Genomic DNA, 25,617 nt, shown 5'->3' with positions numbered 1-25,617 from the left:
ATAGTAATGTTTTTTTTTATCCAAATCCAGACATTGGAATTTTAGACTGCAGGTTTAAGGAGTGATTTTACACATGGGATACTGGCAGACTGTATATATAAATCGGTCCATGTGTGATGGATGTACAGACGCTCCTCAAGAGGACGTTATGGGGTAGTGATAGATATTACCTCCCTTGATACAGCCAGTACCACCTTGAACGTGTCTGGCCGATATAACCTCAATTAATAACTGCCTTACATCATATGTATCTGGTAAACAGAGAAAATGGTTTGATATTTATAGACACCTATATGTCTGTGGATATTTATACATATTTTGTGTACTGTATTCAACCTAATAAGTACCCCCATCCCTATAAGTGCCTCTCCCCCTTATTGAGGCCTCAATTTCACTCACCTTGAATTTAATACAGACTGAAAACATGAACATTTTAGGTTTTTCTTTTTGCAAATTTATTTATGGCTTACTTGGTGCAAAACTTTTATGAAAGGCTAGTACAACTTTGGTTCCATTAAGTGCCCCTAATTTTCTTTCTTTTTTCATTTTTAAACACCCTGGATGTTTATTCAGTCACATGTAGTAATCAATATCTTTTTACATATTTTATTTATACAAATTATACGGTAATGAACTTCTCTTTATCTCATAAAAAAAAGAAAAAAGAAAAAAAAAACATTTGCTGCTTTCTAAACTCCCTTCATCCCTGAAGATACATCTTTAAGACTCTTCTATAGACCAGTCCATTATGACATTTCAGGGGTGAATGAGTTAATTATCACTGTAAGATTGAAATTGGAAAAAAATAGAATTACAGAAAATGAATGATAAAAATACAAAAGTTACAACAGATTATTTTGGTCATTTCAATAACATTATAATAAACTTCTCTGGGACTTCACCAAACTCAGAATATTTCTGATGATGATAATGAAATCATTCCCCCCCCCCCCCCAAAGGATGATCAGCTAATCTTCTTAATTAGTAGCTAAATTTGAAATGTCAATTTCAGTTTTCACCAAACTCCTGACTCTACTGAAGAGGGTGATAGAAACAAAATCAGCCATTGACTGTCACTTTGATGGCATGGCAATTTTTATCAGATTGTTAAATTCAATGCAGAGCTGTGAAAATCCTCTTTTATTCCTCTTTATCAAATCTGAGTGCATTTGGGTTCTGTACACCAACGCATTTCACCAGATTTCCGTGACTGCCTAGGGTCCTTATTCAATAAAGACCTGTGCCAATGTTGCGATGATCAATTTTGATTAATGAACATTAGTTACTTCCCCTTTTGATCATTTCCAACAAAAAGATTTAACGTTTTGTTTTCTACACATTCACCAGGAAGTGTTTAAGCACTTGTAATTATTTAACGTCTGACAAGTTTTTTGTCTTTATTATCATCAAACATGATGTATATTCTACGGAAAATGCAATTTTTAAATTGGCTGATGCATACAAGTGTTTTAACAAATCACCCCTGTAATTGCATAATGAACTTCACTGGCCATTTATTAGGAAGGGTTCAAATATGTCCAAAGGGGTCATTCATTATAGTGTTAGTAAACACTTTTTGTTGGCCATTGTACATCAAATCTGCAGCAAAACCCAATGTTAGATATATATACAACACAATATAATATTTCAGATCTAACATCTTAAACATTTCTATGAACTTTTATCAAACTTAAACTTCTTAACATATACTGTCAATTATTATTATTCTTGGTTTTTCCGCCAATCTCATCGGACGTCGGTACCCCACTTGACCCCCTATAAAACAATGATCGACTTATAAAAGTTAATTTGAAAAAAGTTGATTGACCGATCTGTCTATAAATAGATAGGGACTTCCTGATTCAGTGCATCAAAGAGTCAAAGTCATTTAAGCATTTGAATTAGAAATGCATTATAACGTTGATAAATTAAGCGTTTCCAGGATGCCGATTTTGTTGGTAACACATTTTCGTCAAACACAGCGAATGATAGACAGACGGGTTTGCCTCTCTGCCGGTAGTCTTGATGAGAAATATAACATTTTTAACAACGTCGGAGTTACAATTACAAAGATGTAATTATGATACACGTAAGGGCTATGCTTTTATTTAGACAGTAATATGAGCTATACGCGTCATTTATCGGACATTGAGAACTATGAAAACTGCAGTATGATGATGCATTGGCCATGTCTTTTTATTAATTGCTCGGTTGATAATTTTTCTTTGGTCAATAAAAACATGCATCGACCTCATCAAAATGCTATAATTGTATAATATATAGTATTTTAACTGTTCCTTTGTATATTTTACTATTCAGATATATTACAGAGTAATATTCTAAGTTAGTGACTTGTTTTACTTTTACATAACTCTGCCTGTTATACTAGTTGTGACAGTACTAATCAGATTAATAAACAACATTTCAGTATTCAGGACCAATTCTCGCCTACTAGAACAACATCTGTGATGGATCCCTAATGCTGCTGAAAAGAAACCATAATAATATTGACATTGTAAAGCCATTTGTCACAGAATGAATGTCAGATTGATCTTGATCCAATGAACGTTTATACCAATGCTTGTATCCCCCAGTCATTTCAAGAATTTAGCTGACAGCTGCTTCCTAAAATAAGATATATTGTTTAATCTTTTGCAAACATTTACGAGTCATCCAGATTCAGAATAAACAATAACAACTTTTTATGCCTAAAGTAAGTTCCGTGCAGATTTTAAATTTGTCTAAACGGAGATTTGAAGATTTCTTCCTTGTAATGTAGAGACAATTAATTATAGCAGGTGTTTTACTGTGAGTTGAAACTGATGTAGGATCCACTACTTGAATAACTGGTGTTTGAACACTCTAAAAATCTATCTCATTGTTCTTTAATCAATTTCATTTCCCTTCTCTTGAAACTGTTGTGGAATTGGTTTAGATTGGTTTTTAATGACTGCATCTTTTACATTGTAATTAAATTAAAGGTGTGATGGACAAGTTAAATCAAGCTTGTGAAGGATGGAGATTTTGTTAACATTTGTTCAGAATGTTTGAATGGAATACAGGTCCTGCATGTTTAGATGGAAACAGAGAATTAATTATAGGCTTTGAATGATTGAGGTAGTTTTAATGGCTTAGAGGATGTAAGACTTATAAAAGATGTAATTAGAATTTATAAAAAAAAAGTAGAATGGAAAGAAAAAAAATACCATGATCCTTTGTCAATCTGGTTGTACTTGTTAATTATCTAGGCTGCTTGCTATTCAACAGAAAAAAATAGTTAAATCTGTCATTTATCAAAATTGAAAAGAAATACCAAGAGTTAAGGCCCTTTGTCTTTCTGTTTTGTTTTTATCATTGATCAATAAGATTACTGAACTTGACTTACACAATTGAATACAACAAATTTTCCTTTCTGTGAATACTTATGTTTCTGATATCTATTCTGATAAAACAACTAAAATTTAATAAGATCAATGTAGATGTGTAGAAATGTTTTTAGCCATAGTCATATAAAATGGCTGTAGATACAGGCCCGATGTACCTCTTTCATTGTCCTCTGACTTATACAGGTCTCATGTTCCTGTTGTTTGTCCTTTATTTGATACAGGCCCAATGTACCCTTTTCTTTGTCCCTTGACCGATACAGACCACATGCTCCTGTTGTTTGTCCTGTATTCGATACAGGCCCAATGTACCTCTTTATTTGTCCCTTGACCTATACAGGCCCAATGTTCTTGTTGTTTGTCCTGTATTTGATACAAGCCCAATGTACCTCTTTATTTGTCCCTTGACCTATACAGGCCCAATGTTCTTGTTGTTTGTCCTGTATTTGATACAAGCCCAATGTACCTCTTTATTTGTCCCTTGACCTATACAGGCCCAATGTTCTTGTTGTTTGTCCTGTATTTGATACAAGCCCAATGTACCTCTTTATTTGTCCCTTGACCTATACAGGCCCAATGTTCTTGTTGTTTGTCCTGTATTTGATACAAGCCCAATGTACCTCTTTATTTGTCCCTTGACCTATACAGGCCCCATGTTCCTGTTGTTTGTCCTTAATTGTGTGCCATTATGTTACTACTGTCAGTTTGAGAATCACTCCGCTATAGCTGTATCATTGAAAATAATTTGGTCATGAATGAATCTAACTCCCAGTGTTCAGTTAAGTGAACGTGATCAAAATGATTTCTGTATTCTCTCTGTGTGTAAACCATTCCAGCCAGAGTTCAGGGAACATGTGCTGGATAATTCTGTTGTCTTTAATGAACCCGAGGATCTCTTAAGCTTGTTTAAGCGGAGAAAAAAGACAAAGAGAATTTTCTTTTCTTTCACAGATTTGTATTGACTCCGTGTAGAGAATGTAGCTTGTGGTTTTAGGCTGCCGCCTTGAAGGATCTAGCACTTTTCTGGTTTGAATGGAGGAACATTGGTTTTCCCTGGGGTAACTTCACATTTGTGTAGAGATCACGACGTCTTTGAAAGCTTCATGGATTCACGACAATAGTTTCCTTTTTTTTTGTGATATTGGGTGGAAAAGAAATAATTTCTTAACAAGATAAAATAAACCATTTCTTTATGATCTTTCCTCGAAAAAATGTTATATTTCATTAAAAAAAAAAATCAAACTGAATTTCGTGAAATCTATTTTTCAAGTTGAAGAATCTTTAGAGAGGTTTAAAGATGATTTTAGGAGCTGGATTGGTTGTTGAAAGAAGAATAACTGTATTAGGCCAAATGAAATAAATGTTTTGTTTTCTATTAGCAGTTTCCAGTTGAAAAAAATGAAATAAAGGAAACAAAATTTGAATGAATTAAATTAATAAAAAATCTTCTCATCAAAATAACAAGACATAAAATGCAACCAGAAATATTATGTCTATACTTAAAAAATTGTCTGCTCTCCACCAAATTGTTTGTTTGATTAATTAACATCCAAATTGACACAGAAGTGGTAATACATTTTAAAATAGTACTTCAAATTTTCATTGAAAAGATTGAAAAAATAATTACTAAGAAGACAGATAGATGAAAAAAGATGGGGCTCAGATCTAGAGAAGCAAACATAAAAAAAATGACTAGAAGTTAATCTCAACAGACTTATATAGTTATACCTATGTGAACTGTGTGGTCTGGAAGTTAAGGTATATGCCACCAGTCTATCACTGACCTCTAGATCTAGCTTTCCTCTGCCTAATGGTGCCATTTCTTCAAGGTTTATCTTCCATTGGCCTTTGTTTCACTTCTGGATTGCTACCACCAAATGACATACCACTATCCCACCACCTATAGGTTTCAAGCCGACAGGAATGGCTATAGGTTATTTAGTGACCTGGTGAGCTCATTGTTTGAAGGTCATGCAGCAATGGCTTTTTTGCCTTGTACTTTTGTGGTCCATTCTTGTCTTTTCTACTCCACCAAAACTTGACGAATCCTTAAAGACCACATAACCATTAATGGGGTATAAAGCACTATCAACCAACTAAAGGTTTGCTTAAGAATTGTCTAATGTTCCATCAACAGTTAATGTCATTTAATCCTAGCTAGGCCTGACTCACCCTTGAACACCCGTTTGAACTGGTCTTAATTAAAGACTAGAGCAGTTCATTATGAAATTTAAGGGGCGATCAGCTCAACTATAATACAGTTTGGCAGGAATCACATTGATTTCACTCTGCCTTACTCTCTTTACTATCCTATCACAAACACGATCTGTCGTTAATTTTTGGAATAACCTTGACCTTGTTAGGTGTGACACTTAATGTGTATTGTGCTGAGTTGGCATTGCGGGATGCTAGGTGTAAACGCTTGTATTTGTTATGAAACAAACCCTAATGGCATCTGAAATAGTGCTTAAAAATAACGATGTCAGCACTTAAATTTTCCTACACAAACTCAATTATTTCCTAAAATATGTCTTTGGAAATTGAATTGAGATGAATGGTTGTTTGGCCGAAAGGCTTGATATTGCTAACGGAATTTGTAGGGGAAGATAACTCAGAAAATTGTCGTTTACTACAGCCTCAGGACGTAAGAATTTTTACATTCATTAGATTTTCCGTGATTCTGTTTTGGAAATAATTTAACACAACATGTCAGAAAATTTTCTTTGGTTAATTTTCCAATTACAAAACCTGTACAAATTAATTTGTTACTTCTATCATGGCATCATAAGAGTTTTTAATGTGTATTAAAAATAATATTGGCGCCTAGACCATCTGAAGGTCAAATAATTAGGTTACCTGAAGGTTATTGATATTTTTGTATTGGAAGCATTATTATTATGTATGATATCAGTTTAGCCATAAAATGAATACTTAAAAATTTGGTGTTTCCAATACTTTTACTTGTTGGCATATTTACAGCACATGTAAAGCCATCTTAACGTACTTTTCAACTACTACATACAGAAATGGATCATATTTCTGCAACCACACAGCAACTATACCACCCACATGTACAAATGTAGAGGACTAGCAGAAAAAACGTCCGAATCAACACCACTTGTGGCTATGTACCTGACCATAGAAAAGATTGAGTGTTTGTGGTAGAATGTTGTACACTTTCACCAACCAGTAACGGCTACCCTGATGTGGAAGAATGTTAGAAACATTCACCACTGAGCCACTGCGGCAATATTCACAACCTGGCCACTATGGCAACATTCACCACCCGGCCACTGCGGAAACATTCACCACTCAGCCACTTCGGCAACATTCACCACTCGGCCACTGCGGCACCTTTTGTGTCTTTGCTTGTATCAGTTTTTCAATGTGATCTGCTTGAAACGGAGGTTGACAGGTGCGACGTAATTCTGTTACTTTGTTGTAATGACCTATCGTGATTAGTCGTGTCCCCGCGACGTTGATTGCCCGACACCTGCTGCCCTTATCAGTCTGAGATGATCCACCTATACGCATCTTTCATCTATGTTGTATAAGGACATTGGAGATCAGGGTTTAGTTATAGACAGGCGCCTTACTGTTTCATCGCTGTTAATTTTCTTAAGATTGCTTAATTCGTATTCTTGCCATTTTTATTGATATGTTGTAATCTGACAATGTATTGCAGAATAAGATAACAGAGGATGATCTTTTCTTGATTATCTTGTCGTCGTGCTGACAATCCCAAACCTTTGATGTCTGAACAATTTCATGTGGAAGAAATATACCAGCTTTTAATTATCCAATTAAATGATCAGAAATCACTAATTAATTACTGTCACCGAGAGATTTCAAATGTAGCCACTCCTGAAGTACCCAGTTACCTGTGGTAATCATAATACCAGTAAAGGTATAGATATTAGTGCTGTCATGTTAATCTATGGGACAATATCACTCAGTACTACATATATCTCACTGTGGGAGTCACCAGGGAGTGGTTAATTAAGATGTCCTGATCACATGAAACCACAAGCACCCAAATGTTGGGTCATGAGTTTGAATCCCAGTTGGGATAGTTACCAAACATTGACCACAGGCCCCAACTTCTAGACACAGAAGTGCAGATTTAAGTCAAGACTTAAGTTTTTCTCCTTGTGTAACTTATATGAAAATTTATGACTTAAGTCAGTTTTTGACTTGAGTTTGTTTTGAGCAATGAGGGTCAGCCAGTGTTTTTGCTCTAAATACTCTGGCTTTCCTCAACATCTTAAAGCTGACATGCCCTTAAATAACCCTGGCTGTTTATATGATGTTAAATTAAAAAAAAAAAATGCATATGAAAAAAAAATAGTGATAATAAAGCGCCAGGAATTCTCTTGTAGGTTCTTTTAACGTTTTTTAGTTTGATTTGTAAAAATGCTTCGCAGTTGAAGAATGTTAAAGTGTTAAAATTTTAGTTTCCATGGTAACATGTTATGGTGATTTAGTTTGGCATCTGAGTAATCCAGTTTTGAAATATGTAGTGCCTAGGAAATAAAATTTGATGCTTTTTATCCTAGAACACAGTTTTGAAGAGTATATTTTTAACAAAATTTCTCCATTATGGGAATGGCACACTTGTCCTTGGGTTGAGCATTTGCTGCCTAGAAAATAAACCCTGGAAAGTAGAGTGTTGTTTATTCCGAAATTTAAGCAGCACTTGTGGAAAGGAATAGATTTGTTTCGAGTTTGTCAGTGGAAATATTTGCTAGTTGTGATGACCAATGATTAAAATGTTATTTCGCTTTCAAAATTTGTGTCTGGGGACGACGATAGCAAAATGATGAAGGTGTTCCAAGTGGTGTTTAACAAGGGACGGTTGGCAAATACTGATTATAGGTTGGTGCTTTTTTACATGGGACTCCAGCTTTATCCACAATCAAATCTTAAATGTTAGGACCTTATATAATGAAATGCATATATTTGTGCCATTGAGGGGGAAAAGATTACTATACTCGATGTTATAAGTGCTGATTAGTACATTTAAGAATTGAAATCGATAAGATGACATTAAATGGGACCAAATATAGATATTAAAAGGAATTATTGCATGATTAGCTACAAATCACAATAGTAAAGGTGGGAAGTTAGCTGATAGAAAGATTACTTTAATAGTTGACATCTTCAATTTCATACATGGCTGACTTTTAGTGGTTCATTTCTGGTATCGTGCCTGGGATTGAACATTATGGTGTATGTCAGGAAGACAACGTGATATCGGTAGGTGTACATCCAACATTAGCGGGTGTTGCCAAGTCAAAAGGTCAGCTCCACACACTCCCGAGTGATATAAGGCAACACAGGAATCGTGGTCCGTGATCATGGAGATTAGATATTGATTGATTCTATCATGTCGGAAACACTGAAAGATTTTACAGAATATGTATGATTTATCAGGTGTAAACATTTGGTCTGTTAGATACAGGGAGGTTTTGTTTTAACTAGTAGCCTAATGTAAATTATCATTACAACATTCGTCTTTTTGCATGATGTGAATTTTTCATAGTTTCTATGTTTAAAGTACCTGTATTCACATAGCAGGTTTTGTTCTTAGTTTCATCGCATCATTTTCACTGAATAAGAATTGTGGTTGATGAATGGTTGAGGTGTAGGACACTTTCTTTCGATATTAAGGGCACAATGACCTTGTAATCAAGGTACTAAGTATATGAACCTTCCTATTTGTGGTCCCCTCGTTTCATATCCATGAGGTGGTTTTGAGGTGGTTTTGATTTTTAGCCCACCATCATCAGATGATGGGCTATTCAAATCGCATTTCGTCCGTGGTCCGTCCGTCCTTCTGTCCGTTAACAATTCTTGTTACCGCTATTTCTCAGAAAGTACTGAAAAGATCTTTCTCAAATTTCATATGTAGGTTCCCCTAGGGCCCTAATTGTGCATATTGCATTTTGGGACCGATCAATCAACAAAATGGCCGACAGGCCGCCATCTTGGATTTTGACAAGTGAAGTTTGTTACCACTATTTCTCAGAAAGTACTGAAGGGAGCTGTTTCAAATTTTATGTGCATGGTTCCCTAGGTCCCTAGTTATGCATATTGTATTTTGGTACCGATCGGTGAGCAAGATGGCAGACAGGACGCCATCTTGGATTTTGACAATTGAAGTTTGTTACCGATATTTCTCAGAAAGTACTGAAGGGATCTGTGTCAAATTGCATATATTATAATATAATATATATATGGGATCTCTTGTGTTTTGCTATTATTATTTTAATATTTACTATAATACTATCTACCGTATTTGACCCAATAAGTGCCCCTATTCCTTTAAGTACCCTTTTTTGGCTCAATTTCACTTACTTCAAATTAAATGCAGACCTCAAATACTAAAACTGTGTTCTTTACCGATATCTTTAGCAAATTGATTTATGGCTTACTCTGTAGGATAATTTTGTGGAAGTCTAGTCCAATTTCGTTTCTATTAAGCGCCCCCCGTATTTGCTTCAATTTTTCAAGTGCTCTAGGCATTTATTGGATCTAATATGGTATGTTTATAATCTGGTGAGCATATATATACAATGCAGCATCAAATAATTAGGTCTTTGGTCCTTAAGCCTGCATACTTATCTCCCTTGACTACTAATTTGGTCTAAAACGGAACCTGTCTAACCTAACCACAGCATAAAGTGGAGGATTTGAAATTAACTCACAGTAATTAAGATTTTTGTTCTATTTTCTGTCTTTACAGCTCCCCCTAAAATCACAAAAAGCTCTCCTAAAATAAACCGCCACCAGCAAGGAGCAACCGTAACACTATTTTGTCAGGCAGAGGGGTCTCCGGAGCCACAGGTAGATTGGATAAAACATATGAAGGAAGAAGATGATATTATTCTGACCAACTCACTCCGACTGACCATAAGTCCAGACCGCACCAAGTTGACTATCCGTAGCCTGGAGCGATCCGACGGTGGATCTTACAGTTGTACATTCCGTAATACTCTCGGACAAGTTTCTCAGCAGATTGACCTCATTGTGGAAGGTGAGTAATTATCAAACGGTTATCAAGAATTAAAATCAGTGGTATTTAGATAATTGAGAATACCTGGAAATTTGTATGGCTTTGTTATGAAAAAATGAGGATGGCAGCATATATATGTTAATCCTTTCTCTTCTGTTATGAATTTGGTATGTTTATGTTATTTTGCCCAAAGACTATACACACTATTAATTTCATTGATGGATCAAAATCATTTGGCTCTAACTAAATATTTCTTGTGATTATAACTCTGACAAGTTGACTGATTCCTAGTCATCATCTTGTCGGATGTCGTCAGTCGTCTCAGCCGTAACTTAAACTTTTCCTTTAATTTAATCTAAAGAATGCATGGATAAGTATCTCCAAAGGTGATGGAATGTTACTATTGGTAATCTTCTAGCTGAAATAATGTTAACATGGAATTGCACCTTTTGAGGTCATTCCATCACCAATGGAAACGATACTCCCTCACAAACGCTATCAGGTATCATGTGGTAAATGAGTCCTATTGAAAAGCATTATAAGGAGGTGATATTTGGGACCAGTAGGTACCCAGAATACAGAGTCTGTTCAAATGAATGACCTTGACCTTCAGTCAAGGCAACAAGGGCCAAAATGGCTAAAATCTTTTAATGGTAAGCTGTTAAATATAAGTTGATCATGAGGAGAGTATTTGGTGTGCTTATTTCTGTACCAGCTTGGTTCAGTACAACTGGACAAATACTAAAAACGTAAAACCCATAACTCACTCAACCACTTCATTAAACAATATGTAAAGTTATTCACTTTTTTTATCATTTCTGGATCAAGTTTCCAAGATGGCAGCCGCGGCTTTCTCCGAATGATGAGTTCAGTGCCACACAGAGGCGGAAGGATTTATGCTCCGCAGACATTTTCTAGTTTTATGATTTTTTTCCCCTTTTTGTTTTATAAACAATGAAATATATATTTGGTGCTTTTGAAATTGATACCTGGGGTGTATCGCCATGGTGATTTCTATTGGAGGTCACAACAGAATGTATTGTAACATTATTTATAGGAGTATTCATACATAGATATCGCTGTCGCTCCACACCAATTTCTTCGGAATCCATCTCAAAGAGCATGAATGCTTTACAGCAGCCATGATTTATTGAGTATCTCTGTATTCAAGTGATTTCTTTGGTTGCTTCTTTGAAATCTATTGCCCTCAAAAGAATATCAACTGTTTTCTGTTATAGCAAGCTCAGCATTCTGAAAGCATTGGTTCAGTGTAGATGTAAGTTTTTGTTTGCCAGAATGTTTTGCTATATATATATAGCTAAGATGCAATGACCTTAGATTGAAATGAAGCGAGTTTTTTCAGCACCCCCCCCAAAATTTTTTTTAATTAAGAACATAACAAGATAACCTCATAAACCAAGTGAAACTCAGCTAAATAAGGTAAAAAGAATTTGCAGATTTGTGTGAAATTTTTTTTATAAAATAAAGAACGAAGAATTGGGAAGGAAAGAAGGGATAATAGGATGAACTAGAAAGGAGAGATTGTGAAGAATGAGAATTAAATGTAGATATATTCTAATATGAAAAATAATGAATAAACAAATGAAAACATGTGTAAAAAAAGTAAAGAAAGAAAAAGAAAGAAAGGAGAAAAAAACGGAGGCAAGAAGTTAGAAAAAAATTTATTTTTGTGTGAAAATTTTTTAATTCTTGACCTAATGATTTGATCATAAAATCTAGGTCAAATTGGGTCAAATATGGGTCAAATCTTGATTATTAAGATTTTTGAAAATCTCAAAGCAGAACTGAACCAGGTGTTCAGAAAAGTTAAACATGATTATTTGGGTCAAATGTAGGTAATTTGGGTCAAATCTAAGTTAATTTGTAAATTAGGGTCAAATCTAGATCAAATATGGGTCAAACTACAATCTTAAAAAGAGAAACAGATTGTGGAAGCTTAAATGCTGTTTTGTGTAAAAAAAATTATTTTTTAAAAGGATCTGTTCAGTTTTATAGATCGTTTTACAAAAATACATAGTCATAATATTCATACCAATTCTGTAGTGATGATTCTTTTAGTGACACTTTGTAAAAATATAACAATTTGAATTAAGTGGGGAAAGTATACTCACAGATGTTTGATACAGTAACACGCTAACAGTCTCTTTAAAATGTCATTTTTTCCATAATATTCAATCAAAAACCAAACACCGATATTGTTCTCGATAACGATCACTTGTGTGTTTGAGTTGCTACAGACACTAGCAGCAAAAGGGAAGTAACTCTAAACCAACACTGCACTAGATGTACGACAAGGCGGCCGATTCATCGACTGGAATTTATTACAATTTAGGATGTATATCAAAATACTTTTGCAATTGTAGTCTGTAGTAAACTATCGGAATAATGTTTTCCCCCCCATAGCAATAGCATGTCAATGGTTAAAATTGTAACCCCTAGTAATGACATTACTTGAGCACGAGGAAGATTTCATCACACTATAGATCAAGGACATCAGAACAGAGATCAATGACATCAGAACAGAGATCAATGACATCAGAATAGAGATCATTGACACCACAATAACAAATACTGTATTCGACCCAATAAGGGCCCAATGCACTTAAAAAATTAAAGCAAATCAAGGGGCGCTGAAATAGAAAAAAAATTGTACTTACCCTTCATAAAAAAATTCTGTTAAGTAAGATATAGATCAATTTGCAAAAGAAATCATTAAGAAAACCAACTCAGTTACCATATTTTCAGCTTGCATTTAATTTCAAATAAATAAAAAGTGAAACCTGAAAAAGGAGAAAGGACACATACAGGGATGGGGACAACTATTGGGTTGGATAGGTACAACACGAGGCACTCGCTAGGGCCATACTAAAATTGAAGGCAGCATCTAGCTCTTATCATGGTGGCAAAGGAAAAAACTTAAGCAAACAGAAAGTAGATTTTTCTTTTGAGAAGCTTCAGCAGTGATTTTCTTTCAATGATTTGAGAGAAACATTTTTAGGAAATATATCACAGCAATGCTTCATCAGTTGTATGGTTCAAACCTTCCTTGCAACGAAGTTCTGCTATTTCATTGATGCTGTTCGTTTTTGGTGTCGACGATTCTTTGTGAAGTTGAAATACCCTATTCACCTTAATCACATGCCCTATTCATCTTGTCTATTATATCTTCCTCCTTGCTCCGACGCCTCCCCTATCAACAATGTGTAATCCCCGCGGGGACACAGTATAACCCCGCGTATATTTACCCTAACGTGGAGATAAAGTACCTAGCAAAACATGCAATAACCTGATGAATCCCCGGAGCCTCAATCTGATACATTTATTGTACATGTGATTGATACGGGACCAAACCCTAACCTAGACCAGAAAACCTCAGCTTTATGATTGGGTTATAGAATCGGAATTCCTGCACTTTACGGAATATTCAATATAGATCGCAGCAGATGGGTGTACTTCACAGCTCAACACTTAGTATCAGGCCATATCACATCGGTATTATACTCGAGATATTTATTACGGAACTCTGATCTTCTCCCCGTCAACCCGGCCTAGTGCAGGCGGATAGAGACTCGCGGTAGATCTCCTGCTCTTTCCCATTGTATCGGCTGACTGCTGAAGCTCGGAATTCTAATTCGGACAAAAACACTCCGATAAAAGGATCTTTTTACACTTTTATGGCTGAGTTATTTCTATGAACCTGTGTGTACATTTCTACCAAGATTATATTGATTTTTCATCATATTCCCAAACTCATCTGCTCTATGTTTGTACAAATGATATCAAGCACTTCCACAATATTGACAAACGCTGATAATGCTCTTTTCTATTTTACTACCCACAATGCATGAATTCTCCATATGTATTACAATCAATAATATTGACTTTCATTTTCATTCTGATTTAAGCAAAAGTTTACAGAGTTTCAAAACAGAGAATATTTGGAAAAGCCATTTTTTTTTAAATTATTTTATTTCAAAACTTTAAACTTCTGTAATTAAATCCTTTAATTTATGATAATTCAAATAAAACATTCGACTAGTCTAACAAGTAAAGACAATTATATCTATTCAATAACATAATTAGTAAAGTCTCGTTTAGTTAAGATTTTGAATCTGGGAAAAATATTTATAAAACATACATAAGTACTCAGAATCATATAGTAATTACACATTTTGTTAATATTATAAATTTAGGAAAAACAAAGGAAATTATAGGAAATTATACAGGAAATTAATTAATCTTCAATTAATAAACTAGCGCCAATTATCATAAAGGCGCAATAGCCTATACTATTTTAGGTGACCATCAATTAAATCGTTGACCCTAATTGTGATTGCTGTTATACATTAATATGACAATGACATATATATGAAGCCAAAAAGCTACTAATTTATAAGATACATAAGGTCAGATAATTAAGATCACCTTTCATAATTTGAATCAAGTTTAATTAATTGAGGTCTTGCAGTGACTCTTATCAAAATTGCAAATATCTTTTTTCTTTTCTTTTTTACACTTCGCCGTTCTGTGTTCATAAATTGTCATCAAGACTCATTAGAAAATTTAAGAAATTTTGAAATTTTGGTTGCTTCGTTAACTGTATTTCGTGTAATGGCTTGGATTGTTAAACATTGTTTATATAATGATAACTCTTAAATATTCCATTACTCGCTTATTTGGAGATTATACAGACTATAACATATTTGATTCCATGAATATTGACAAATCTGCAATAAATAATGAATCCCTTTATTCCATCATGTTAACAATATGAGTTAATCACTTTTACCTGATATTATGTGGGGAGTTATTGCTTTTACAGTCATGTTAAAATTGTGAGTTATGTCCCCTTTACCTGTTACTAATGTATTATGTTAATGATTTGAGTTATCCCCCTTTTATTGATCGCAGCTAAATGATTTACCTGCTTAGCATTATCCCCCTTTGACTGCAATAATATAAGTTCAATATTGAATTCCTTAGCAATAAAACATTGCGTTGATTCCATCATCTGGATGTGATTCTGATTTTTTTCCGCGTCTGTACAACAGGAAGTAATCATCTCTGTCGTCTGCTCAGGAAGAGAACTCTTGGCAGAGAGAACGCCTGCATTTGTGATGTGTCTAAGGCAGTGTTTATCCCATAGAGGGCCTGTTAGCAATGAAAACAGAACATTAGCATAGAAGTGAGATCTCCTAGCCAAGCAGTATTCCATTCGTTCCCTCCCATGTCTGACAATAAGTCTGGCAAACATTTGAGACAGTCAGTTGAAATTCCAACTCAGTGATCATGTACAACAGAGTGACTTCCCCTGAATTTTCTTATTATCAACATGCAGTTATTGTCTTGAGAATGATTTTGTAAAGTCGGGAGTGAAGAGGAAATGTATAAAAAAAAAAACCACTTTGAATTTTGAAAAAAAAAAAAAAAATGGAATTGCATGTGGATATATCCACCCATTCAAACGCCCTCACCTGACCATTTTTTTTTTTTTTAATTTTCATTTATTTATTTTTTTCCTAATAATTTTCCTTTGCTTATCAAGGATTTGTTACTTTTACTTGCAATGAGAGACTTAACTCACAAACACAAAATTAAGAGAACTTGCTGTTTATTTACAGGTGCAGCTTACATATTAACAGCTCCTGCCAACACGACAGCCGTCGCCGGTCAGAGAATCGTTTTTACCTGTGGAGCGGATGCTTTCCCAACAAACATCACATACCATTGGTTCTTTAAAAACCAGGATGTGGTTACATTACGAGGATACATTAAGGGAAGAATCCAGATCAAGAGCACAGGTGACCTGGTCATTTCTCCCGTAGAGAAAGACGACATGGGCTGGTACATCTGCCGGCCAACAAACGGCATCGGGAGGGACCCTGAGGCTCCAGCCTACCTCAATGTTACATGTACGTCCACTACATGATACTATGTGGCCACAAATGGATTACTTAATCTCTAGCCTCATCATACTAGTAACATTTTAAAACATTTTAGAAGATAATTTCCGATACATCACATTTTCAAAATTTGTTTGCAACTTATTTGAATTAATCAAATTCTGATGTCAGTATCCTCAACTTACATGCACATCCATTGATAAACATTCTATGGTAAATAAATAATTTTGCATTAAATATTTCAATGGTTTATCATTTTGATAGCAGGCTGCATGATTATTAAGAATGTGTAACCCAGGTGAATACTAGCCGCAATATACCTCTTGGCTGCAGAGAACTTCTCTGTTGCTTGATCATTTGAGCATCCAACTAATATGTTCCCTGATCAGTGATTATGTGTAAGTAACATCCTGTGCATTGTTACACATATATTTGTATGTTGTGTTATAGATCTGCCCAAGGTCCTTTCTATGCCGAGTGTGGTCACCTGGGCTCTTGGCCTCCAAGCGCAGCTGGACTGTCCTGTGGAAGCCAATCCTGCGGTCAGCGAGTACATATGGACAAAAAATAATTTCATGGTTGCGGTGCATCCAGAACGAATCACTCTCCTAGCCAACGGCACTCTACTTATATATAACGTGAAGAAATCGGATGAAGGGAGTTACAGCTGTCAGCCCGTTAGTCCCCTTGGAAGTGGAGAGACTTCCAAACTCGTCCAGGTATCAGTCCGAGGTAAGTCCCCAGACCATAGTCCCCTTGGAAGTGGAGAGACTTCCAAACTCGTCAAGGTATCAGTCCGAGGTAAGTCCCCAGACCACAACCCCGTTTGAAGTGGAGAGACTTCCAAACTCGTCCAGGTATCACTCCGAGGTAAGTCCCCAGACCACAGTCCCCTTGGAAGTGGAGAGACTTCCAAACTCGTCCAGGTATCACTCCGAGGTAAGTCCCCAGACCACAGTTGCCTTTGAAGTGGAGAGACTTCCAAACTTGTCCAGGTATCATTTCGAGGCAAGTCCCCAAACCACAGTCACCTTGGAAGTGGAGAGACTTCCAAACTTGTCCAGGTATCAGTCCGAGGTAAGTCCCCAGACCACAGTCGCCTCAGAAGTGGAGAGACTTCCAAACTTGTGCAGGTATCAGTCCGAGGTAAGTCCCCAGACCACAACCCCGTTTGAAGTGGAGAGACTTCCAAACTCGTCCAGGTATCACTCCGAGGTAAGTCCCCAGACCACAGTCCCCTTGGAAGTGGAGAGACTTCCAAACTCGTCCAGGTATCACTCCGAGGTAAGTCCCCAGACCACAGTTGCCTTTGAAGTGGAGAGACTTCCAAACTTGTCCAGGTATCATTTCGAGGCAAGTCCCCAAACCACAGTCACCTTGGAAGTGGAGAGACTTCCAAACTTGTCCAGGTATCAGTCCGAGGTAAGTCCCCAGACCACAGTCGCCTCAGAAGTGGAGAGACTTCCAAACTTGTGCAGGTATCAGTCAGAGGTAAATCCCCAGACCACAGTCCCCTCGGAAGTGGAGAGACTTCCAAACTTGTGCAGGTATCAGTCAGAGGTAAATCCCCAGACCACAGTCCCCTCGGAAGTGGAGAGACTTCCAAACTTGTGCAGGTATCAGTCAGAGGTAAATCCCCAGACCACAGTCCCCTCGGAAGTGGAGAGACTTCCAAACTTGTGCAGGTATCAGTCAGAGGTAAATCCCCAAACCACTGACAGCTATCCCAGCATCCCTATAATATAATGAGCTGTCTAACTATGGAAACAATCCATACAATAGTGGTTTCAATGTAATGTTCTTCCATAAGGCTAATCACACTCCATAAATCCGATAGGTCTGTGTATCAGAAATGGTTCCTAGGAAATGGGTGCAGATCTGAACACTTATGATCACCATTGCTAAATTGGAAATCGATGTTGCTAAATATAGAAAATTTGTGCTGCAAAAATATAGAAAATTGATATTGCTATATATAGAAAACTTGTATTGCTAAATATAGAAAATTGATATTGCTCAATATAGAAAATTTGTATTGCTAAATATAGAAATTTTGTTCCTGGGTGATCAAATTCCTATGGGCCACAAAATACCACAAACTTCACAAAAATAAAAAAAAATCCATTAATAAAAGTGCTTACTTGGGAATTCATTTTTGGTTTAAATCAAAAGTCAAACTCATTAATGCAATGCATATGTATTAAAAGAATAATTTTTAAAATTTTGACTATTGTTTTGTGATGATGTTATTATTTATTGCTGTTTATTTTAAAACTTAAATAGTTCATTCTTAAAATGACAATGATTTCATTTACAGATCCCCCTCAATTTACTGTTCGGCCGTCGGAGCGGTATATCCAGATTCCAGGAGATGACGTCATGTTTCCCTGTGCAGCCACAGGTTCTCCAACCCCAAATATACATTGGCGTAAGGTGGCGGGACAGATTATCTTCGGGCCACGATTTCAAATAAACGGAGGAAACCTCACCATAAAAAATTTAGTAAAAGAAGACCATGGAAGATATGAATGCGAGGCAGAAAACTCCGTAGCAAGAATGGTTATATCAACTGAATTAATTGTACAAAGTATGTATTTAGGTCATATCTACTTAATTATTTATACAAAGTATATATCTGGGTCATATCTACTTAATTATTTGTACAAAGTATATATCTGGGTCATATCTACTAAATTGTTTGTACAAAATATGTATTTTGGTCATATCTAATGAATTATTTGTACAAAGTATGTATTTTGGTCATATCTAATGAATTATTTGTACAAAGTATATATATCTAGGTCATATCTACTAAATTATTTGTACAAAGTATATATCTGGGTCATATCTACTAAATTATTTATTTAAATTTATTGTAAAAAGTATATATCTGGGTCATGTCTACTTTATTAACAATGCAAGCTATTATCTCATACTTTGTTTTTTATTGAAGTAAGAATAAAGGGAACCCTAAGATTATCCTTGAGATGAAAGTAATCAGCATTTTGGCCATTCAGGGAGGGTTTAATTGATGAAATAAAGTAAGGGTTATCTTTCTTGTTTCCAGTGACAACACCACATGCGCCTTACAACGTTACAGTATCTACCAAATGGTTTGAGGCTACTTTGAGATGGATCCCAGCCTACAACGGAGGAAGTCCCCAATACTACTTTATATGGTAATACAGCCAATCAGTCTAAACCGTGCCAGCCACGGCTGACACTAACGATGGCATGACAACCGATTCTCAACAGACTGCCAAAATGTTGGTTTTGTAGATAGGATCTCTCTCCAGGAACCCTGCTAACTGACTAGTCTTTCACTCAAAAAAAAAAAAAAAATGTTACATTTATATTAGTAAACAAATTGATGTACTGATTAACACTTTGATTTCTGAACTAACTTGATCAAATGTATGGCATTTCCCCAGAGTTCGCCGCTGTTTCCCATGCACAAATAAACTTGTCACAAAACGTAAATGATATTCAGCTCCATAACTTGCTGTTCATGTTTGTTGATATTCCATATCATGTTATCGCACTTAAGTGTCATTTAAGGACATGTCAATTTATAGACTGGTAGATGAAAGCTGGAGTTCCCAGAGGAAAACCAATGGTATACATTCAGTACTCTGCCCCATGTGTGCATCAAACCATGCATTTTATGTGTACTCAGTCTGTATTTGTAATCATCGCAGAAATATGGAGCTATCTGTTACATCAATATAACCAGTCTCCGTGTATTTTATCAGTCCATCTCAGGTGCAAACGTCCCGCATCACCTCTCATAGTAACTAATTAATGACAAAGTCATTGCAGGTGAAAAAAAAGAAATGAAATCATTATTTGAATTCTGATGAAATTGATTTGAATGAGACATCAAAGTAGCGATGTTAGCTTTGAGTGTTAGTTAGCTGGTATCAAAGTGTTCATTGTTGAGTCTATAGCGTTATCAGTGCTACCATGACAGCCCCATATGTCTAGCTTTTCTTTTTTCTTCTTATTTTTTTTTTACCTGAAGGTGAGCTAATTAACTCATTTAAAGGTTAATCATGTTTCATGAAAGTTCATTGTCCTTCTTTTAAACAATATTTTGACATTTCCTAAATTATAGAACTGAAAAACGAATTGATAAGTTGATATGAAGTTGTTGTGCATGTTCTGAAGAGAGTAATATTTTTAAAAAAAAGAGGAACTTGCAGAAATTTTTTTTTCAACAACAGTTATTTTTAATTATCTCATGAAGATAGCTGTACAAAGGCAGTTATTTTTAATTATCTTATGAAAATTAAGCTAGTTGTACATCGTTAGGTTATGAGGTGATACAGATTTGAATTGTGTTTGAGGTCAAAAGATCAACTGTGAAGGTCACTTGATAAAAACACTAATTTTTGTAAGATTTTGTTTTAGATGATATCTTGATTAAGAACCAAAGAAGGGGTTAATAATTTTACTCAATGTTTAGATTTTTACAAAGCCAATTGGTACAAAAGTCTTGGTTGCTACATATAGGTGTTGATGCGTAGGGATTTCATCCTTGTCACCTTGTACAAAATTGGAAAGGGACTATATTTCAGCAATGAATACCGTATTTCACCGCAAGTCAGACCCCCCATACAGAGAAGAAATAAAGGTCAAAAGTGGTGGTGGTCTTATTTGCGGACAACGTGCCTGATAAGATCGATCTATGAGGTCACTATCTTGGATTTTTCAATGTCTTGTCATCGTTGTGACAGTTATATGACAGATGGGTAATAGCAAGATGTTCAAGTATTGATAATAATAATGAAGACGTATCAATAAAATAAAATAAAATTAGAATATAAACAATACCAGGGCCATTAAGTTGAATGTAAGTTTGAAAGGGAAACGGACTATGTTTTTACAATACACTTTTGCAAGAGTATCGCGGATACTCACCACTGAATCAAAACCAAGAAACACTAAACGCATCATAAGCAATATTATTTTAATCCAGACGTTTTAATAATCGTATCGTTATTTTAAAATATTCAAATTGGGTTACTGTTTACGTTACATCTCCCTAGTAACGTGTATGTGAATCAATCGCCCTGAATCGGAAGGACGATCGCTGTTCAGACTCGGGCTAATTTAAAATTCACTACACACGTTGACATATCTTATTTGCGGTGAGATATGGTGGCAGTACAATGCTTGTTATGTGACAAATATGATTCAATGCAATGAAGTTCTAGGACAATCTATGTATACTTTACATCTAACTTTGATTGTATGTTTTCCAGGTACCGTACAGTCAACAGTATGACAGGCCAAACATCACAGTGGCAACAAATGCGTGTCGAACCTCAAAACGCCACCAGCTTCACAATATACATGCTACAGCCTGACTCGCTATACCAAATGAAGGTCCTTGCTCGTAACCAGTATGGGGATGGCACATACAGCGAGACAGTCCAGGCACGAACGCTCGGTACGTATCACATCAACAATCACGGGTCATCTGTTGCGATCATCTCAAGATTTTATATTCAACACTTAAGCCAGTCCCTACACACCATCTTTTGTGCCACTTATTTTCCTAACTCTCCTTTAAAATCAAAACTGATGTAAGGAAACTAAAGAAGTATCATGTTAGTTGATATTAGAATGAAGAGTCGTAGTTTTTCGGTAACCTCATATTATCATGTAGCCATGACTAAAAGCTTTGCTATAGTGCTAGTAAGATTAACATCCATTTCTATTAACTCTCAGTAATGTAAGTCTAGGACCTGTTTATCATAATTAGTACAAAGGAAAAGCTAGAGCAATATTCAGCTTAAAAGGGCACTTATGAAAATAGTAAAATTCTTTTAAACACAAGACTAGAATATTTTCAGAACAATTAATATTGGGACTTTGATATTCATAATTTTCAAGTGTACATGAAGACAGCAAATTTAATTTAGCTTAGCTGAATGATATGGTATTCGGATACCTGTCTTGACTCATTTGAAAATTTTCAAAAAAGAGCAAATGTTAAAATGTATTGAGATCATGTTAAAAAAAATGTTAAGATTTTTGTCATGTAAAAAATTCAGTTCAAAAAGCTTTAAAAGTTAGGAAATGTAGTGTGAATATTAGACTAAACTTTATTTAGACTAAGGTTGTCCTAGGGAATTTCATTTCTTATTCTCTACTTCTGTAATGCCATAGAGAAAGATATACTTCCTATTGTTTGTTGATATCATACATTTTCAAATGCATGGTGTAGAGGATAGTAGTTTATAAAACAACTTAGAAGTTGTGAGTTTTTATCAATATTTTTTGCAGCCATTTCGTTTTTTAAAACAAGGATTGAATACTTGGTTGATGAATGATACCCATATTTGCCATATAAGCGTCCTCCCTGGTTAAGTACATGAAATCAAATTATCCAAGTACCCATTTTCGTTGTGATGTATCAATTGCTCTACATTCAAGTACCGAAATGTTATTTCTGAGTTTTATAGTCACTGTTATGTTGAAAATATGTGGAAAATTTTTCTTTTGTTATTTCTGGATAATAGTTTTTAACTCACTGAAATATCATGAGATGATATGTACAGTAACAAAACTTAATTGGTTATTACTATCGATTGATAATCCATAGCTAACATTTTGAAATTCTTGAATTTATTCCAAAAGTATTGGCACAATTTAAGGCAAATATGGTAATATTATATCATCAGAAACATAAATAATTGGCTCTTAAATTATATTTCTGCTGTTTATAATATCTTAACATGTTCTTCCCTCACAGTTGATAACAGGGTGTGTTGTAAGTGTCTTGTTCCTTTATTCGCGTATATGGATAAGGGAGATAACTCTAATGTACTATAAATATCCGCCCCAGAGATGGTGAAAGGGTTTAGGCTGTATGCTACCATGTTGACGTATATATCGTGTGTATTCCTGTTGGCCGTGTGTCTCATACATTTATTTCTGCTTTTTCTAAAAACAAACCACTCATTATAAACTTCTTTTTTTTTCAGCTTTTGTATTAAATTGCTCTTTTTTTTCTATAGATAATATGTGAGGCTTTTAAATAATGCACTGTTTTCCTTCTAAATTTTCAAATAACGGACACCAGACATACACCTTTATTTTGACCAGGTTGTGGTTAAGAAACTTTGATATCTTCAAGGGTTTAAGTTGCAATATGAAAATACATGGATAAGAAGTTTGACATACAAAATTTCAACTTTGACAGACAAGGAATTGACATTTATTTAGAAATAAGATAAATATGCAGATGACATGAGCTTTTTGACACATACAATTTGACAAATACACATTTGACGTTTCCACACATGCTTATGTTTGACTTTGTGAACGCTTACATATATAAATAAAAAAACTAACAATATAATCGTGATAGAAAATTAGATGAATTTTTTTGTCCTATCAGCAAAAGTTTAACTATTTGTAACTAAAATTCATGGAAATCAACAACAATTTTGATCATATCGCTTTTTAACATCCACAAAAAATTCAACAAACAAAAATCGAAACTGCACATCAATTAAACATTGATTATGGTTCTCCAATCACTTTGACTGTTTTATTATTCAGCACAGTTAAGTAGTGATAGTCTATATGTGGGGTGGGCTGTATGGGAATTATGATGTCAGTATATAGGGGTGTGATTTCAGTGTATTGGAGGGTGGAGTCAGTGTATTGGAGTGTGATGTCAGTGTATCGGAGGGTGGAGTCAGTGTATTGGAGGGTGAAGTCAGTTTATTGGAGGGTGAAGTCAGTTTATTGGGGTGTGATGTCAGTGTATTGGTGTGTGGAGTCAGTGTATTGGGGTGTGGTGTCAGTGTATTGGTGTGTGATGTCAGTTTATTGGGGTATGATGTCTGTGTATTGGGGTGTGATGTCAGTGTATTGGGGTGTGATGTCAGTGTATTGGGGTGTGATGTCAGTGTATTGGGGTGTAATGTCAGTGTATTGGGGTGTGGTGTCAGTAAATTGGTGTGTGATGTCTGTGTATTGGGGTATGATGTCTGTGTATTGGGGTGTGATGTCAGTGTATTGGGGTGTGATGTCAGTGTATTGGGGTGTGGTGTCAGTTTATTGGGGTGTGATGTCAGTGTATTGGGGTGTGATGTCAGTAAATTGGGGTGTGATGTCAGTGTATTGGGGTGTGGTGTCAGTGTATTGGGGTGTGATGTCAGTGTATTGGGGTGTGGTGTCAGTAAATTGGGGTGTGATGTCTGTGTATTGGGGTGTGATGTCAGTAAATTGGGGTGTGATGTCAGTGTATTGGGGTGTGAAGTCAGTGTATTTGGGGTGTGATGTCAGTGTATTGGGGTGTGATGTCAGTGTATTGGGGTGTGTGTCAGTAAATTGGGGTGTGATGTCAGTGTATTGGGGTGTGATGTCGTAAATTGGGGTGTGGTGTCAGTGTATTGGGTTGTGGTGTCAGTGTATTGGGTGTGATGTCAGTGTATTGGGGTGTGGTGTCAGTGTATTGGGGTGTGATGTCAGTGTATTGGGGGTGATGTCTGTGTATTGGGGTGTGGTGTCAGTGTATTGGGTGTGATGTCAGTGTATTGGGTGTGATGTCTGTGTATTTGGGTGTGATGTCTGTGTATTGGGGTGTGATGTCTGTGTATTGGGGTGTGATGTCTGTGTATTGGGTTGTGGTGTCAGTATATTGGGGGTGATGTCAGTTTATTGGGGTATGGTGTCAGTGTATTGGGGTGTGATGTCAGTGTATTGGGGTGTGATGTCAGTGTATTGGGGTGTGATGTCAGTGTATTGGGGTGTGATGTCAGTGTATTGGGGTGTGATGTCAGTGTATTGGGGTGTGATGTCAGTGTATTGGGGTGTGATGTCAGTGTATTGGTGTGTGGAGTCAGTGTATTTGGGTGTGATGTCAGTGTATTGGGGTGTGGTGTCAGTGTATTGGTGTGTGATGTCAGTTTATTGGGGTGTGATGTCTGTGTATTGGGGTGTGATGTCAGTGTATTGGGGTGTGATGTCAGTGTATTGGGGTGTGATGTCAGTGTATTGGGGTGTGATGTCAGTGTATTGGGGTGTGATGTCAGTGTATTGGGGTGTGATGTCAGTGTGTTGGGGTGTGGTGTCAGTGTATTGGGGTGTGATGTCAGTGTATTGGGGTGTGATGTCAGTAAATTGGGGTGTGATGTCAGTGTATTGGGGTGTGATGTCAGTAAATTGGGGTGTGATGTCAGTGTATTGGGGTGTGGTGTCAGTGTATTGGGGTGTGATGTCAGTGTATTGGGGTGTGATGTCAGTGTATTGGGGTGTGGTGTCAGTGTATTGGGGT

At 35.9% G+C, this 25,617-nt stretch overlaps 1 protein-coding gene across 2 annotated transcripts in view; it reads left to right on the top strand.

Annotated features, from left to right (window-relative positions):
* The window catches only part of LOC138317672 (uncharacterized), a 329,361-nt gene that overhangs the window by 281,054 nt on the left and 22,690 nt on the right, over positions 1-25,617 (top strand). For both annotated transcript variants that reach the window (XM_069259496.1, XM_069259498.1), the window contains 6 exons: positions 10,129-10,419; positions 16,041-16,331; positions 16,773-17,054; positions 18,640-18,909; positions 19,390-19,501; positions 21,587-21,774. In XM_069259496.1, coding sequence (XP_069115597.1) covers positions 10,129-10,419; positions 16,041-16,331; positions 16,773-17,054; positions 18,640-18,909; positions 19,390-19,501; positions 21,587-21,774 — 1,434 coding nt within the window. The remainder of the gene's footprint in view (positions 1-10,128; positions 10,420-16,040; positions 16,332-16,772; positions 17,055-18,639; positions 18,910-19,389; positions 19,502-21,586; positions 21,775-25,617) is intronic.

Source organism: Argopecten irradians, chromosome 3 (genome assembly GCF_041381155.1).
Source record: "Argopecten irradians isolate NY chromosome 3, Ai_NY, whole genome shotgun sequence".
In the NCBI taxonomy this organism is placed as follows: domain Eukaryota; kingdom Metazoa; phylum Mollusca; class Bivalvia; order Pectinida; family Pectinidae; genus Argopecten; species Argopecten irradians.
This window is presented reverse-complemented; position numbering and strand designations above follow the sequence as displayed.